The 14,784-nt window shown below is 36.2% G+C and overlaps 3 protein-coding genes across 3 annotated transcripts; 2 read left to right on the top strand and 1 right to left on the bottom strand.

Annotated features, from left to right (window-relative positions):
* Positions 1–2,712: 2,712 nt before the first annotated feature.
* LOC149389719 (auxin-induced protein 15A-like) lies at positions 2,713–3,343 on the top strand. Its single transcript, XM_089622092.1, has one exon. The coding sequence runs from the start codon at positions 2,831–2,833 to the stop codon at positions 3,140–3,142; it is 312 nt and encodes a 103-aa protein (XP_089478218.1). The 5' UTR covers positions 2,713–2,830; the 3' UTR covers positions 3,143–3,343.
* Positions 3,344–5,059: 1,716 nt separating this feature from the next.
* On the bottom strand, positions 5,060–12,637 carry MRL1 (Pentatricopeptide repeat (PPR) superfamily protein). Its single transcript, XM_089622091.1, has 19 exons — positions 12,152–12,637; positions 10,664–11,429; positions 10,310–10,520; positions 10,113–10,176; positions 9,878–10,022; positions 9,664–9,779; positions 9,351–9,479; positions 9,082–9,255; positions 8,827–8,991; positions 8,318–8,458; positions 7,664–7,763; positions 7,459–7,567; positions 7,282–7,373; positions 7,103–7,193; positions 6,702–6,924; positions 6,529–6,621; positions 6,370–6,418; positions 6,102–6,195; positions 5,060–5,756 (listed from the first exon to the last, which is right to left on the bottom strand). Exons 1-19 carry the CDS (start codon positions 12,467–12,469, stop codon positions 5,507–5,509), a joined length of 3,330 nt encoding a protein of 1,109 aa, XP_089478217.1. The 5' UTR covers positions 12,470–12,637; the 3' UTR covers positions 5,060–5,506.
* Positions 12,638–13,019: 382 nt separating this feature from the next.
* Positions 13,020–14,250, top strand: LOC149389717 (putative HVA22-like protein g). The gene is made up of 6 exons (XM_089624582.1): positions 13,020–13,056; positions 13,130–13,240; positions 13,320–13,376; positions 13,464–13,527; positions 13,610–13,828; positions 13,974–14,250. Exons 1-6 carry the CDS (start codon positions 13,025–13,027, stop codon positions 14,052–14,054), a joined length of 564 nt encoding a protein of 187 aa, XP_089480708.1. The 5' UTR covers positions 13,020–13,024; the 3' UTR covers positions 14,055–14,250.
* The last annotated feature ends 534 nt before the right edge of the window (positions 14,251–14,784 follow it).

Below are 14,784 nucleotides of genomic sequence, written 5' to 3'. Positions count from 1 at the left end.
GCGTCTCGACTTGCGCATGCGCACATGGCCTCTCTCACATGCCATGAGCGCTCCACACTCGAGTCTTAGGGCTTCATAGCCCTACTCCACCTATATATACCCCTTCCTAGTGGAGGGGAAGAGGTAATTGATAAGTGTGATTCATTCACACTTATTAATTCTTTTAGAGAGTGAATTGAGACTTGTTCTTGAGGTTTTTGATGCTATTTATAGTTTTTAGTGTATTTTCAAGTATAAGAGAGTAAGAGAAGGTATTGGTCAAAAAACAAGCTAAATCGGAGCTAAACAAAGCAAGTGACGGCTCTCAAAAGTTCAAAGTCAGAGCTGGAGAAAAGTCAACAAGGAAATCAATGTGCCGCATTGACCAACCCACGCGATGTGACAAGAGGCTGAAGGACGACGCGTCGCGTCGACCTAGGAATGGATCGCATTTGTGATGCCAAGCTACACAGATTCTCAGGCGTCTGCGCCGTTCAAACTGTCACGACGTGTTGAGGAGCCAACGCATTGCGTACTTTCGTGGAAGCAGTTTTTTAAAGAGCTCAATTTTTTAGCTCATCTTGGCATCCAAGGCCCTAGAGTGCTCCGAAAATATCTATCGAAACATTAAATACTCTTTGCTAGGGAATTTTTTTTATTAACACGCATTCGACTGGATTTTAGAGGAGAGAGAGAGAGAGAGAGAGAGAGAGAGAGAGAGAGAGAGAGAGAGAGAGAGAGAGAGAGAGAGAGAGAGGATTTGGGAGAAAAAGCCATTGAAGCTTTTGGGGAAGAAGAAGAAGAAGAAGAAGAAGAAGAAGAAGAAGAAGAAGAAGAAGAAGAAGAAGAAGAGAGCTAGTGATAAGCATCTCCAACCTAATACTCATTACCATCATCTCCATAGTTTTATCCTTCTATCATTTCTTATTTTTCATTACTTGTTCTTGAACTCCATGTTGTTTATCTTTTTTATTTTAGTTTTAATCTCGTGTAGTTGATTTGAGATAACTTAAGTTAATCTTGATTGAGACTTTAGATTTCTTGTTGAATTGGTTTTGATTGTTGATTATTGAATGATTATGTCTTTCTTTGTGTTTACGCTTATGCTCATTTCAATATTGCTTTGTTTAAATATAATCATGAGTGGCTAAGCACATATGAGGGGTGCGATGTAGTTGTCTGATTGATTCGATTAGTAGATTATGCTAGGATTAAGCTTAAATGTTGTTTGTTTTATGGTAATCAAGATAATTGAGGTGGTTAATATCATTGCTTAGCTTAGTTAACTAGGTAGTGAATCTCCAGACCCGCTTAGACACCGAGAGGTGGTAATCGAGTGTGCTCAATCCGCTCTCTCATTCATCTACCTAATCTATAGAAAGATTAGGGAGTTTGTGTAGTTGTTTGAATTTCCGTAGCAAATGCCATTGTTTGTTTTAATAGGATCCAAGCCGAGCAGTGTAAATGTCTCAAACACTTAGGCCCGTTTTTACTCGAGATAGATTAATGGGTATTCAAGAGAGAATTAGACTAGGTTCACCCAAACACTAACTGTTGGTAGAATCATTAGAACCGACTGAATTGAAGAACCCAACGAAGTCATGCTGCTTCACTCTCTTTATCATTTGTCATGTCTTTGTTTTTAATTGTTTTTGTTCAATTTTGCATTTTAATTTATTATCACTATAAAAACCACAATAAAAAAACCTCATATTTTACATTTTCATAACTCATTTAGGTTTCCTAGTTAATTAATATCGAAAAAATAGACAAGTTCCTCGTGGGATCGATATCCGTGCTCTAAGCACATCTACTATTTGACAATACGTGCGCTTGCGTCGTGTGAGTTTTTCTACAAAAGAAAAATCTCCATTAGTAATCAATTCCAATTTTTCTAAACACTTACTACTCGATTCCAGAGTTCTGAAATGTTGCCATGAACTTTCCGCACATAATTTTCTCTTAATCACACACAAAATCATTAAAATAATCTTGATGACCTCAATCAAAGAAATCCTCACCGCCTTTGCGCCCTTTTAGCTTTCTTCTACTTTTTCTTCTTATTCTCAGACTCCACGACGAACGAACAACGATCTTGAATCTAGGAGAGCGTATTCATGAATTTCGAGTACCGCATTCCCGGCTTGATGCGATCACTTAATCCGGCCTTGAATCAAACCTTCTAAATTTATAAATCGTTGTTCAATTACGACAAAAAAATATCGTCGTGGATGTTTTGCACGACGGGTTTTCCCGTCATGGAATCCAATATTTCTACTAGTGAATATATTCATCGTAAATCACTTTTATTTAATTTTTCAAAAATCACTGAAATTTAATGACTTTAATTTAATGTATTCATGACTCATCTACTATATTAAGCAATACTGAGCTACTGACAACTTTTTCATTGAAATATATTTCAAAAAATCCCCTCAGTATATTATTCTTTTCTACATGACATCTATCATGATCACCACCCAATTCATAATATATAGTTATATACTAACTCCAAAGGCACGAGCAATCCTTTTCCCATTTTTATTTGCCCTTATATCTTGGGTTTCAAAAGAAATTATGAAATCTATTATGAGAGGGAGAGAAAGTTATACTAATGATATGAGCAAAGCCATGTGGTAGTCTTGATGAGGGGGTCCCACAGAGGCTTACCTGGCTGTCAGACTCATGACATAATACCCGCCTGGCGGTATTATTTAAGTGATCTCTCAATCTCCTATAAATACCAAAAACTAAAACAACCATAATCTCAAAAACTTCACAATATAAGTACACACCAACAAAAACATAAATAGATCGGTCGAAGATTCAAAGAGTTACTACATATCAAGCAATGGGAATTCGGTTGCCATCGACGATGCAGAGCTTCAAGCAAGCTCTCAAGCTTCATCACCACCAAAACCAATGCCACGTGCCAAAAGGCCACGTGGCGGTGTACGTGGGAGAGTTGCAGAAGAAGAAGAGGTTCGTGGTTCCGATCGAGTATTTGAACCACCCAACGTTCAGAGAGCTTCTGAAGAGATCCGAGGAAGAGTTTGGGTTCAACCATCCCATGGGAGGTTTGACCATCCCTTGCCGAGAAGACTTTTTCGTCCACCTCATCACTTCTCACTTGAACGCTTCTTTGCCTTCTAATTTTTCGTGAACAAGAAAACGACTAACAAACACTCGTCGTTTTCTTGCTTTTGTTTCTCTTCTAGATTGATCAATATGTATTAGTAGTGGACTAGACGAGGGTAGATAATCTACGCGTGTTAATTAATTAGCTTTGTAATTACTTTGTAGACAAGAGAGAGTGAATTATTTTTGTTGTTGACGAATGATAAAAAAAAAGTCCCCTTTTTCATTGATAGATTTGTTCTCAGTTTTAATTTATGTTCGCTTGATAATCATTACAATAATAGCGCCTACCAAACAAAAATGCGGAAAAAAAGCTTATTAAAATATTAACAATATATATATATATATATATATATATATATATCTATTTCTAATGACTGTTGAAATATTTTTAAATGCCCAATCTTGGATTTCTAATTATTTAACACGACGTACAGATATTTTATGCAGTTCAATAATATCATATCTCCACGCTCCACTTTTTTTAGCGGTAGACTTCTACGTCTGTTTGTTTCCAAATTATATTTCATTTTTATCTTAAATTTCATGGAGATGTGGGAAGGCAAAATATATAATAAAAATGACATAAAAATTTATCATTATTCAATGGCCTATTGCCATTTATCGTTATGAAACCATATACTTTGGATCTAACTCACGCTGATTGCCATATAATTTTAAGGAGCACATATCACATTGTCTAATTTTAATATGTATGAATGAATATTTACCGGTCGCCTAATGACTTATAGTTGGGTTTAATTATGATGTATCATATTAGAAATATGGCCAGATCAACTCGCACAAAATAAAAATTAGTTAAAAAAATGGAGCAAGAACCGATTTTCTGATATATTTTTCTCATTATTAGTGATAATTATGTAGGCAACGATAATAGAAATGAAATGTAGTTTTCTCATGGATGCAACCAAGTATAAGCTGTTGAGAGTTTCATAATGAATGGAGCTATAAGCAAAAATCAATGAGAGATTTATAGTTCAAAAACTGACAAGATAATGTGTGTGTGTGTGTGTGTGTGTGTGTGTTACGTAAACGTACTATCATGCAAATGCAATATTGCTCAGGTGAAATGGGTATGCCATAATATATCACTGTCATTGTATATTGTGGTCGTGAGGGAATTTTGGGGAAGTAAAATTCCGAATTATTTGGGCAGTAATACAAATAACTCGATGCCCAAAATGTGGGCAGCAAATCCAACTCAGATAGGCTCGTAAATATATGCCCAAAAAAATAAAGTTAGATGTTCCATATAAGCTTTCTCTATCTCCATAGTCATTATTGTTCTGACAGTGACACCACATAGTGACACTCACTCATTATAGCCCAAAAAACCTTTAAGAATTATTATTTATGATTATTATTATTTACAGCAGCGACTGAAGAGATGGTTAACAAAAATGTGCAGAGAGCGCTTAAATTCATGTCTTCTGGTTTGAGCTTTGAAATTGAATAATAGACAGTTGTCCGTGATCCTTTTATTGAATATCATGTTTTGATAACCAAAGAGAAGAGAGATGAGATTGATGGCTCGAGTCCATTTCTGCGGGCTATGCTCTCAATTCTGATAACAATGATCAGAGCTTATATCAACTTCATACTTGAGATTGTTTCTCCATACCAACATTGTCACATGCAATTGTTTTGCATTATGTGTGATTTGACCTTTCATTTTAGCAGCCTCAGGTCTTCCATGTTCGTATTCCTTTTTCTTTTTCTTTTTTTGTGGGTGTGAATGCGATTGGACTTTGTGGGTACTCATGTTTTCGTACGAATGTGTACAAACAATTTCGTATTCTGTCAGATTAATCCTAAAGAACTGTTAACACATCTCTATCATTATTAATCCTAAGCACATTGTCTTATCTAAACAACTCATTATCTGTACAACAAAATAAATTTCTTAAAGAGTAATAATGGAGATTAAGAAATATTTGACATTGACAAGAAAAAAGTTTTAGTTTAGTGGTGTTTTGCGTCTGTCTCAGATACAAGAGTAGTACTACTTAAGAGTATGATAGAGATGTACATATGTACCATTAATCCTCAATTTACTTTAGAAAAAATCTTCTATGATGCTATTTTAGGAAGAAAAAGGGACATTATTGACTTATATATATGGCATCAAATTATCGAAACTAATAATAATATGCTTATGCCGCTCCATGGGATCTCTCCTCTATGCACAAGTTTTGGCTTCTGAGAGAATCCGAAGTCTCTATCGATACGCATTCGCTTATTCCTCGTCGGGATCGTGTATGTATACTATGGAGGGAAAATCTTTTTCGGGTTTATATATGGCTCGGGACGGGTCATAATGGACAAAGTAAGATTGTTGATGATGATGATCATGACAACAAAAGTCTGATCAGTCCAAAGAGAAAGTTTCGGATCTGATGTTACGCTGCTGGTGAGCGATTCCGTTGCCCGGCCGAAACTGCGAGAAGTCCATTAATTCTTCCGATTTTCCGCCGGAAGGAGAGTTATTAGAGGACGCGAGATTCGGTTCGAACCATCTTCTCATGCTCAGCCCGTGAATTTTTATCTTTCCGTGTGATTCGATTCCTTGGTATGGCAACCCGATCCTTCTCAGTAGCTCCGCGATGGCCCGGCCAATCCTTGTTTGATCGAAAGAAGATAAGAAGAAAAAAAAAACCATCATTTTTTCGCAATTGTATAAAAAAAGATACAGTAAAATTTTAGTGTTTGGACAACTTTTTTTGTGAGATACACACGGTTTCACATTTCACATTCTGCAGTAAATCAGACACCTGAGTCTGTAATTAACTGCATAATAAAGTTTGAACCCGTTAAGCTTTTTAAGCTTACATTAGGCTAATTCTCTAAGAATTGTGAAACATTGGCTATTTTGCAAATTTTATGTTAGTGCCGTGATTAAAAAAATGTCAATTGCGCAATGATTTCCATTTTCTCAAGTCTTTGTTGTTTAGTGTAGGTCTTACCTCCCTGCAACGCTGATCTTCCTCTCTCCCTTTTGAGACTTAAATTTGAGTGGCTCGGACCGGATTAAAATTGTTACGGTCGGTAACCTTGCGCCTAAGCAATATAGTAAACAACAGAAAAAAGTTGGTAATAACTTCTACAGAGCGGCTGTAAATAAAAAGGGTTTAAAATGTGTTTGAAGATCAAACTCTATCAGAAACCTCAAAATAGAAAGACAAAAAGTAATCTTATAATATAAAACTAGATAGTAAAGGGAGGTTATAGTACCGGCAGCAAGACGATGCTTGAGACCCCTCAAAACGGTTAAAATGTAGACCTGGAAAGTTGAAACAGGAATATCATAAACATGAATTCTTGAGCTACACGTGTATCTATTTAGACTTTGCTTTGATACAAATAATTTGGAAAAATGCACATCAGACACACCTCAGCTGCATGAACAGGAAAATCTCTTGTATCGACGATGATGGGATTTCGTTTGAACGATACACATGAAATGATCCCAAGAGACGCGGCTTCCTTTATCATCACAACGTTGATGGTGTTATTAGAATTCTCAAAATCTGGTTGTTGTTAGTTAGTTGTTGAGTGTTGCTTACCTCGAGTAAGGAAAAGGCACGGGGGTCATATTCGCCAAACCCGTCGATCAACGAGCACAGATTTGAGGTATCAGAGATCACACCAAGGTTTTCGACGATCCTCTTTTTCAAGGACGCGTCGGAAGGAAGTTGCAAGCATCCCAACACTTGCGATAAAACTTCAATCGTGGGTACGATATTTAATGTGATCATTTCTCGGTAGACCGTTAAGGCAGACGATGTCCTGAGAAAACATTGCATCATAAAAAACCAAAAAACAAAAAATAGCATGACTTTTAGAAATTGTTTTCCGAAAAAGAAAAAAAGGTAATCTTGAAAGAGAGGTTAGCATAAGATTACGTCAAGTTTCTTATCAAATTTTTGGATTTTTTTTTTTTTTTTACAATTACAAATTCGGATACCATTTATTGGTTACTTGTGGTTGTCCTGCGTCAAGGGACAAAATCGGCTCACCAAACATACAAGCCCGATCATATCTTCGTAAGCACAGGCCTTCATAGATTTACCAAGGAGTGTTAATAGTATCCATAGATTCACTGGGTAATAATTGAAGCCAGATGTTTTGGTACTTGTTATTTACCAGTAACGCATTTATACATAGCAAGACTCAGGGGAACTCTGTTGTTTTTGGCTTGAGAAAGCAGCATAAGCCCCGTATCGAGATCATCCTTTCTACAAAACAAAGTGGTGTGTTTCAACAGCGGCGATAACGTTATTGAAAGCTATAAGCAGTCTGTCGCTTGCCACGTAAACTCACTTTTCACTTGAAAGCATCAAAATGGAATACGTAATGGTATCTGGAGACAATCCTAATGACTTCATTTCCGATAGAACTTGCATCGCCTTCGGTAACTGATCTCCGTCGCCTGTATAAAGTTTGACCATGTAGGTAATATTTCATATTAGAAACAAAAACATCCTATATTAACACAAGTAACTAACCAAACAAATATGATGCTTACACAATGCTGTAATCAAAGCATTGACAGTTGAAACTGTTTGCTTCGACTTGGTCGCCTTAAGATTCTCATATAGCTCCAGTGCTTTCTCCCAACTTTTGGCCTGGAACAGGGAATACACTATATCTCAAGGGAAAAATACTTTTTCTGACCTCTTAAATGGAAAACAAACGTTATGGTTGATATTCAATCAAATTCAACATGAATGCATAGAAGGAAAAAAAAGTTAATGTACATATTTTTAAACTTCTATTAGTCTTGCAACAAAATAACGACATTTGAAAAGACGCCCCATTATGGTTGATGTTAGAAAGACATTAGCGATAGATTTTGGCCTAATTGTGTCGCCTACGCTATGAAAACCTTACGCGAGATTTCACAGGGATCATTGTTTTTTGGGAGTGTGTAAGGATTGTAACTCAGAACTTTATTCTCCCTTTTATTTCATCCTGGTGAAATTTGCAGCAGATCTTTATGTTGATTGTATTCTTTCCACTATGTATCGTATTTAACACGTTTCATTAAGAGCTCTAATCCTAACAATTTCTAGTGTTAATGAAAATTACCTCAATATATATAGTAGTTTCAGACTACAAGATCTTAAGCAATGTACTGCATAATTACTTATTAGCTTAAGCTGAGTAATGGGTTGCATACATTGCTACAGGCTCCCATCAGTGAGCTATATGATACAGTTTCGACTCTCAATCCTCGATCTTTGGCCTCTTGTAGTATTTCAAAAGCAGCCTCTAGCTTTCCAGAATGCCCAGCAGCATCTACAATTGCACTGAGAAACATCTGCATGAAAATGGAGCGTCCAAATAAGATATCCCGCTAGAAAGACCATTACACCAGTGGACATGTCTTTGTTCGAAAGATCTGTTTAGTTGTTCGGGATAGATTTTTCGGTTACGCCATGGAGACCTTATGCGTGATTCACCCGGATTGCTGTCTTTTGGGAGTGTGCGAGGATTGTCACTTGGAAACTTTATTCTCTCTTTTCTTCCATCATGGTGAAATTTTCAGCAAAAAATGGACATAGCTCTCTCATTGAGAGGGAACCACCATAAATACATGTGTCTATTTTTTTCTTTGCACTACAAACCGTTTTCGGTAGGTTGGGCTAGGGCTGTAATTCTAACGATATCAAATTTTAATAAAATTACCTCATCGGGGACAACGCCATTCCTAATCATGTCGTCGTACACACTGCGAGCGAACTCCCAGTCGCCCGTCTCGCTGCAAGAATTAATTGCTATGGTGTACACCTCTGGGGTGCCCTTAATTTTATATCGATGCAACATTGTATATACTTCTTTCACCCGATCAACCTATATAAAAGACTCAGAATCAACGAAACAAAAAAAAACACTAAAAGGGATAAAGCATTTACACAAATATGTTTAGGAATGGAAAATTACCTGGCCTGCTTTTGCGCACGCCTTCATCAATGCACCGATAGTGACGTGGTCTGGCTCAATCGGATTTATTTCTGCTGCCATTTCTGCTAAAACATCAAAAGCGCGGTCAACAGCCCCCGATTGACCACACGCAGTAATCAGAGCATTGAATACAACCCGATCTGGCTTCACATTCTACTGCATATCAGCATAAACACTTAATTCGAATTGTCCAAATATGGGAACTAAGAAGCACATTCAAGTTGATAACTAAACATGGAATACCATACCTTGGAGCTCATTATACCGTAAGCACCAAAAGCCTTAGCTACTTGACCTGCTCTAGCACAGCCATCAATCAGTGCTCCATATGTGTGAAGATTTGGTACTACCCCTTCATTGACCATCTTATGGAACACCTGAGAAGATAACCACAGGAAACAATTCAACTATTGATATGGCTTTCGCAATTCAAATCGAGCGTCTTCAAACTTAAGTAATGCATCAACACCTACATCAGGGAAAAAAAAAAAAAAAAAAAAAAAAAAAAAAAAGGTCTTAAATAATGTACAAATTAAGTTGGTCCCAATAAGGATAACATACTTCAAACATTGTGTCAACTTTTCCACTCTTAGCACAAGTTGATATCAAAGTCGTATAGAGTTTGCAATCGGCTCTCAGTCCACCCTCCTTAACAAGTTGCAGCACTTGGAAGGCTCCTAAGTGATTGCATTACATAATAATTGATCATATTCTATGAGAGTAAAAATGATAGAGAATTGAGTCACAAAAAAAGTTCAGAGAAACCGTGAACTACCCTCTGCATCTTGAGAAGTCGTACACACGGACATAAGCATATTATACGTGCTCAATGTTGGACTTGGAATCAAATTGATGAAACGAAAAGCCTCCCTCACAGCCTTTTTAGTTTTGCACATATTAAAGAACCTTCCATGATACACCTGGAAGCAGAGGCTTATACAAAATAAGAATCCATAAAATAAAAAAATAAAATCAAAGCCTTTATGCAGTGTAAGAATTACATTTATTACCTTATTCATATCAAGGTAACCTCTTTGTTCCATATCTTCAAGCACTTCAACTGCGTCACGCAACCTAATAAACCGATACCATACAATTATAAGTACGTCATTTCAAACTAATCTTCTTTTTTCTCTTTTGCCATGAAAGTATTTCATGGCCATGCTGTTGTGTACGCTTCTCTAAACCGGATATTCTAGCAACGTACCTCCCATCTTTTAGCAAATTGGTGTAAGTACTGATTTTTTCTGAGACCAGATATTTTCCTTTGACACCATTTAGGTGGGGCGTCTGGCTGTTTGGAGCCAAGATGCCATTTTTTACACCTGTTGAATCTCGTCTTCCTTGTATCAGGTCTTTTTCACTAGGAACATAGCCTTCTTTAGAACTAGCAAGAGGAATCTTTTCTTGGACATTCTCTGCAGAAACAAACACTATTTATGTACAGCTAGCAGAATGGGAAAACACAAAACTACGAAGCTACTGAGTGAAACAAGCAAAAAAAAAAATTATACAATGTAATAACAAACTGAGTTCAATGTGCACTTCTCCATGGAGTTACCTTTAATGCCGGGAATATATGCAGAAGTATCAATGCCATTCAAAATGGAGTTTCTTGGTGACGAAGAAATGGGGGCATTAGGAGATGGTGATTTATGACCATTGATGTTTGCTGTTTGTTTCTCATCTGACTTGGTTTCAACATGGAATGTCTGAAGCTCATCTCTCACTGACTCTCCAAGCAAAAAATCGAGTGTTACAGTCTCAACCTCTTCACTGACTTCTCTTCTCTCCAAGTCCCGTTTATTTATTTCTTCAACCGAATCAATTTCTTTAATGGAAGTACCATTGACCTTTGGTCCTTCAGTCTCCACGTCCGATCCAAAGTCGGAAAAAAAATCTTCTTCCAAATGGGCCGAGCTATTTCCGTTCAACGAAGTACCACCAAACCCAGACTCGATTTCCTCTCTCAACTTCTCGATCTGTGCGCCATTCAGTTTCTGGGACAAATGATGATGTGGCTCCATGATGACTGGTTCTGAGACCAGAGGTGAAAATGATTGGTTCAAAATGCTAGACCCGTTCGTAAACGTAGAGCTACCATCGGAAACAAGCACATTCGTATTAGACGACTCCACTGTGCCACACACAAGAGACTCTTTGTTCATCGAAGAAGCACTGTGAAACTGTAATGAAGCCTCTGCGTCCACTGAAGCATGACCACTCTCTATCTTCTCATCTGCGAAATCGTTCATCTGACTCTTGATGACATGGTTCATGACATTCACGCCCATTTTAGGCAACTTGAAATTCGCCGATGAAGACACCTATTTTCGTTACACAGGTCAGAAAATATGGTAAATACTCATCTCATCTTACGAGTCTCATTGATTAGAAGTGGAGTTCCAATACATAACTGTTCTGTTACAACCTTTATGTATGAATCCAAATACCGAATATTTAAACTTCTGATTATTTACAGCTTGAAGAATACTGTACAATTCTGCAGTTACTGTTTTCCGAAATTCACACTCGTCAATATTAACAAATTTAATCGTTCAAAAAATTAAAAAAAAAATGACTAATAATATAAATTTAGATGATATATGAGGTGCGTGTCAAACAGAAATGACTAATAATATAAATTGTAGATTACAATACATAGAGTTGCGTGCGATATAAAAATAAAAATAAAAATAAAAATAAAAATAAAAATAAAAATAAAATAAAAACCTTAATAATATGGAGTTGTGAATGATTTTCCACTTAATCACTTAAATTTAGCTCGTTCCTTAAAACACTTGAATCATTTCATCAAATTGCCTTTCCTTATATGACTGATAGTTTTTTTGAGCCATTCATACATTAAGTCACACGACATTTATAAGCTAGAGCATAGTAAAACTTCTTAATTTTAGAAATCATTACTGCTAATTAACTTTCAATATTCTCGCTTTCCTAGAAAAGCAATATGATCGGCTCTAGCGCTACATGCATACACAAATTCTATATATTCGAAAATTAAGCATAATTGAGAAAAGAAACAAACCTCTTTGGATTTTTTCTTGGAGTTTAAGTAATTCCAGAACACGAAAGAAGCTGCGGAGACTGAAAAGACTGCGACGACGATGAGGACCGGCTGCGAACCGAGAGAAGCTCTTAGAACAAACCGCGATGACCGAGAGTGATGACACGGCAGCGACGACGAAGAATTTCTCTGTTTCCGGCGAGAGTGAAGAAATCCAGGTGGTCGGAGATTGTGGCCGGAGCCGAGAAATTCGCGGCGGAGCGGCCGAGAGTGCGAGGAGAGAGGCGTGCATGAGATTAGCGTCAGAATTTGAGGCTTCGCAGAGAAGCTAACTTCCATTGACGAGGGTAGAGAGAGAAAGTGTAGTTAGAGAAAGAAAGAAATTGGAGTTTGAATGGCTTTAATTCGAGTAAATGAGGATAGAGGAAGAGAAACCAGAGAGAGGGAGAGAGAAAAGAAGAGAGAAAACGGTTTTCTTTGGTTGTGTGACTGAGTATAGTTTTTTGCTCATCCATTTGCTTCTGACGTGGCATCATTTCTATAGTTTTTCGATGTTGCTTTTGTCTCTTTCTCTCTCGCTGTAATTACCCGTTTCTTTTTTTCCTGGCTGACATTCCACGAGAGAACGACGCCGTTTTTCCGCTAATTTGTTGTCGTTTTTACGGAAGCGCAAAAACGATGACGTTTGCATAACAGACCAATTTGGTGTCGTTTTATCGTGCTTTGTTAGTTACTTTTTTCAAATTCAATTGATATGCCGTTTCAAGCGATACACCTCAACCGTATTTGAAGCCTATAAACGAGACAGTTTTTATATGGCTTCATAATTTGAAAAACTAAACCATTATCATTATAATCATCCACTAACAAAAGAATCACAAGTGATTCGCAAAAATGTTGGGTTCTTTTCTTTCTAGGACGCTTCTGTAAGTTTGCAATCAATATTTCAATCTTTAATGTTCTCTTTATATCTCATATGATTATTTATTTTTTGGACAGGATGGTATTTGGTTATGCTTATCCAGCTTATGAGTGCTTCAAGATTGTAGAAAATAATAGAGCTAATAACAAGCCTGAGACTGAGATTCTTCTAACTTGGTGTCAATATTGGTAATAACATTATCTGTGTAATTATACTTTATTTATGCTTGAGATTTTTAATAACAATTATTTTTTGTGTTTATCTCAGGATGTTGGTTGCCTTGTTTACCGTTTTAGAAAGAATCGGAGATGTTTTCTTTTCATGGTATCGACACGATAATTTTAAATGTATTTAATATGTTATATTTTTGTTAAATATCTACCCACAAAAGTTACTATTTTTCTTGTGCAGGTTTCCATTATATAGCGAAGCCAAGTTGGGACTTCTCATCTATTTATGGTCATCCAAAATGAAGGTACGTATGATATTCAAATCTTAGTATTTTTAAAGAACGCAATGGCCAAATTTGATTTTTCTCCACTAATTTATATTTACAGGGAGCGAAATATATTTACGGTTGTTTTTTCAAACCCTTTATGGTTAGCCATGAAGATGAGATTGACCGGAATATATCGGAAATTCGAAGCAAGACCGGGAATTTCGTAGTTCAATATTGGAAAAAAGCACTAATTATCGTTCAAACCAAATTTTTGGAGATTTTGCAAAGTATATCTTCCAATGATTCGCTTATCTCTCGACCTAATCATCCTCATCAGGTAAAAAAAAAAAAAAAAAACTTAAGATTAATTTACATCAACTAGTTTTGTTTGTAACATGTTTGTAATTAGTTTCATATTAGTATTTTTTAAAATAAGAAAAAAAAAATCCTTAGGTTAATGTGTAATATGTCTTATTTTCAAGGAAAAGACTGAAGAGATCCCTAGCCAAATTGAAGTTGAAGAAACTTGTGACAAAGAAATCAAATTGAAGAAGAAGACATAGTAGTCTCACTCTTTGGACAATGAAAGATACGAAGTCATTGTAACAAGAAACTAATGTAGACAAAGAAGCCATTGTGTTGGCACGGCAAGTGGAACAAATAGGTAAATAAATATGCCTTCTTCCTCAAGAAAAGTCTCAGCCCATTGATTCTTATATTGGGCTTACATTTATTTGAAGCCCATGATCACTTTCTTCTGAACCCAAGTCTAATTTTGTTATCTTCATCATTTTTAAAGTACTTTTGTTTAGGTTTGTTTAATCATAAACAAATTAATTCATAGCTAGACTCCTTTAGATTGAGAAACTATCAAGCAGGGACGGAGGCAGGATAAATTTATTTTCGGAGGCTGGTAAAAAAAAATTAATAGAAAATATAAATAACTAATTAAGTAATATATAAAAAAAATCAAAACTGAAATTTAAGGGCTTAAGCCCTCCCAGCTCCACCCCTGCCATCAACATATTAAACCAAATTTTAATTCCAATAATTAATTTATATATTTAAAATTGGTAAATTTGTTATTTTTAAAAGAAAACCGTGTTTCCTTCTTGTAAGAAAACCTTCGGCAAATTAATTGAAAGCCTTCCGAGCCTTAAATTGCCAAATAAATTATGTAACTTCTTTAAAATGGACACATAAATATTTAAATATATCACACTAATACCTACTACATATTTCTATATTTTTTTATGTTTCCACAAATATTATTTTGCTCTACCGTCCTCGACG

This window comes from Urtica dioica, chromosome 8 (assembly GCF_054948205.1).
Source record: "Urtica dioica subsp. dioica isolate 48M chromosome 8, U.dioica_male_clone48M_v1_H2, whole genome shotgun sequence".
NCBI classification, from domain to species: Eukaryota; Viridiplantae; Streptophyta; class Magnoliopsida; order Rosales; family Urticaceae; genus Urtica; species Urtica dioica.
The sequence above is the reverse complement of the archived record's forward strand: the minus strand, read 5'-3'. Positions and strand labels throughout refer to the sequence as shown.

What these genes read in the sequence shown, in the direction of transcription:
- LOC149389719 (XM_089622092.1), top strand. Translation starts at nt 2,831, where the DNA reads ATGGGAATTCGGTTGCCATCGACGATGCAGAGCTTCAAGCAAGCTCTC.
- MRL1 (XM_089622091.1), bottom strand. Translation starts at nt 12,469, where the DNA reads ATGGAAGTTAGCTTCTCTGCGAAGCCTCAAATTCTGACGCTAATCTCA. An exon ending in ACGGTATAATGAGCTCCAAG is followed by an intron (nt 9,256 to 9,350) that starts GTATGGTATTCC and finishes GATATGCAGTAG; the next exon opens with AATGTGAAGCCAGATCGGGT. An exon ending in TTCCTGTTCATGCAGCTGAG is followed by an intron (nt 6,419 to 6,528) that starts GTGTGTCTGATG and finishes TCAACTTTCCAG; the next exon opens with GTCTACATTTTAACCGTTTT.
- LOC149389717 (XM_089624582.1), top strand. Translation starts at nt 13,025, where the DNA reads ATGTTGGGTTCTTTTCTTTCTAGGACGCTTCT. An exon ending in TTTCTTTCTAGGACGCTTCT is followed by an intron (nt 13,057 to 13,129) that starts GTAAGTTTGCAA and finishes TTTTTTGGACAG; the next exon opens with GATGGTATTTGGTTATGCTT. An exon ending in GACCTAATCATCCTCATCAG is followed by an intron (nt 13,829 to 13,973) that starts GTAAAAAAAAAA and finishes CTTATTTTCAAG; the next exon opens with GAAAAGACTGAAGAGATCCC.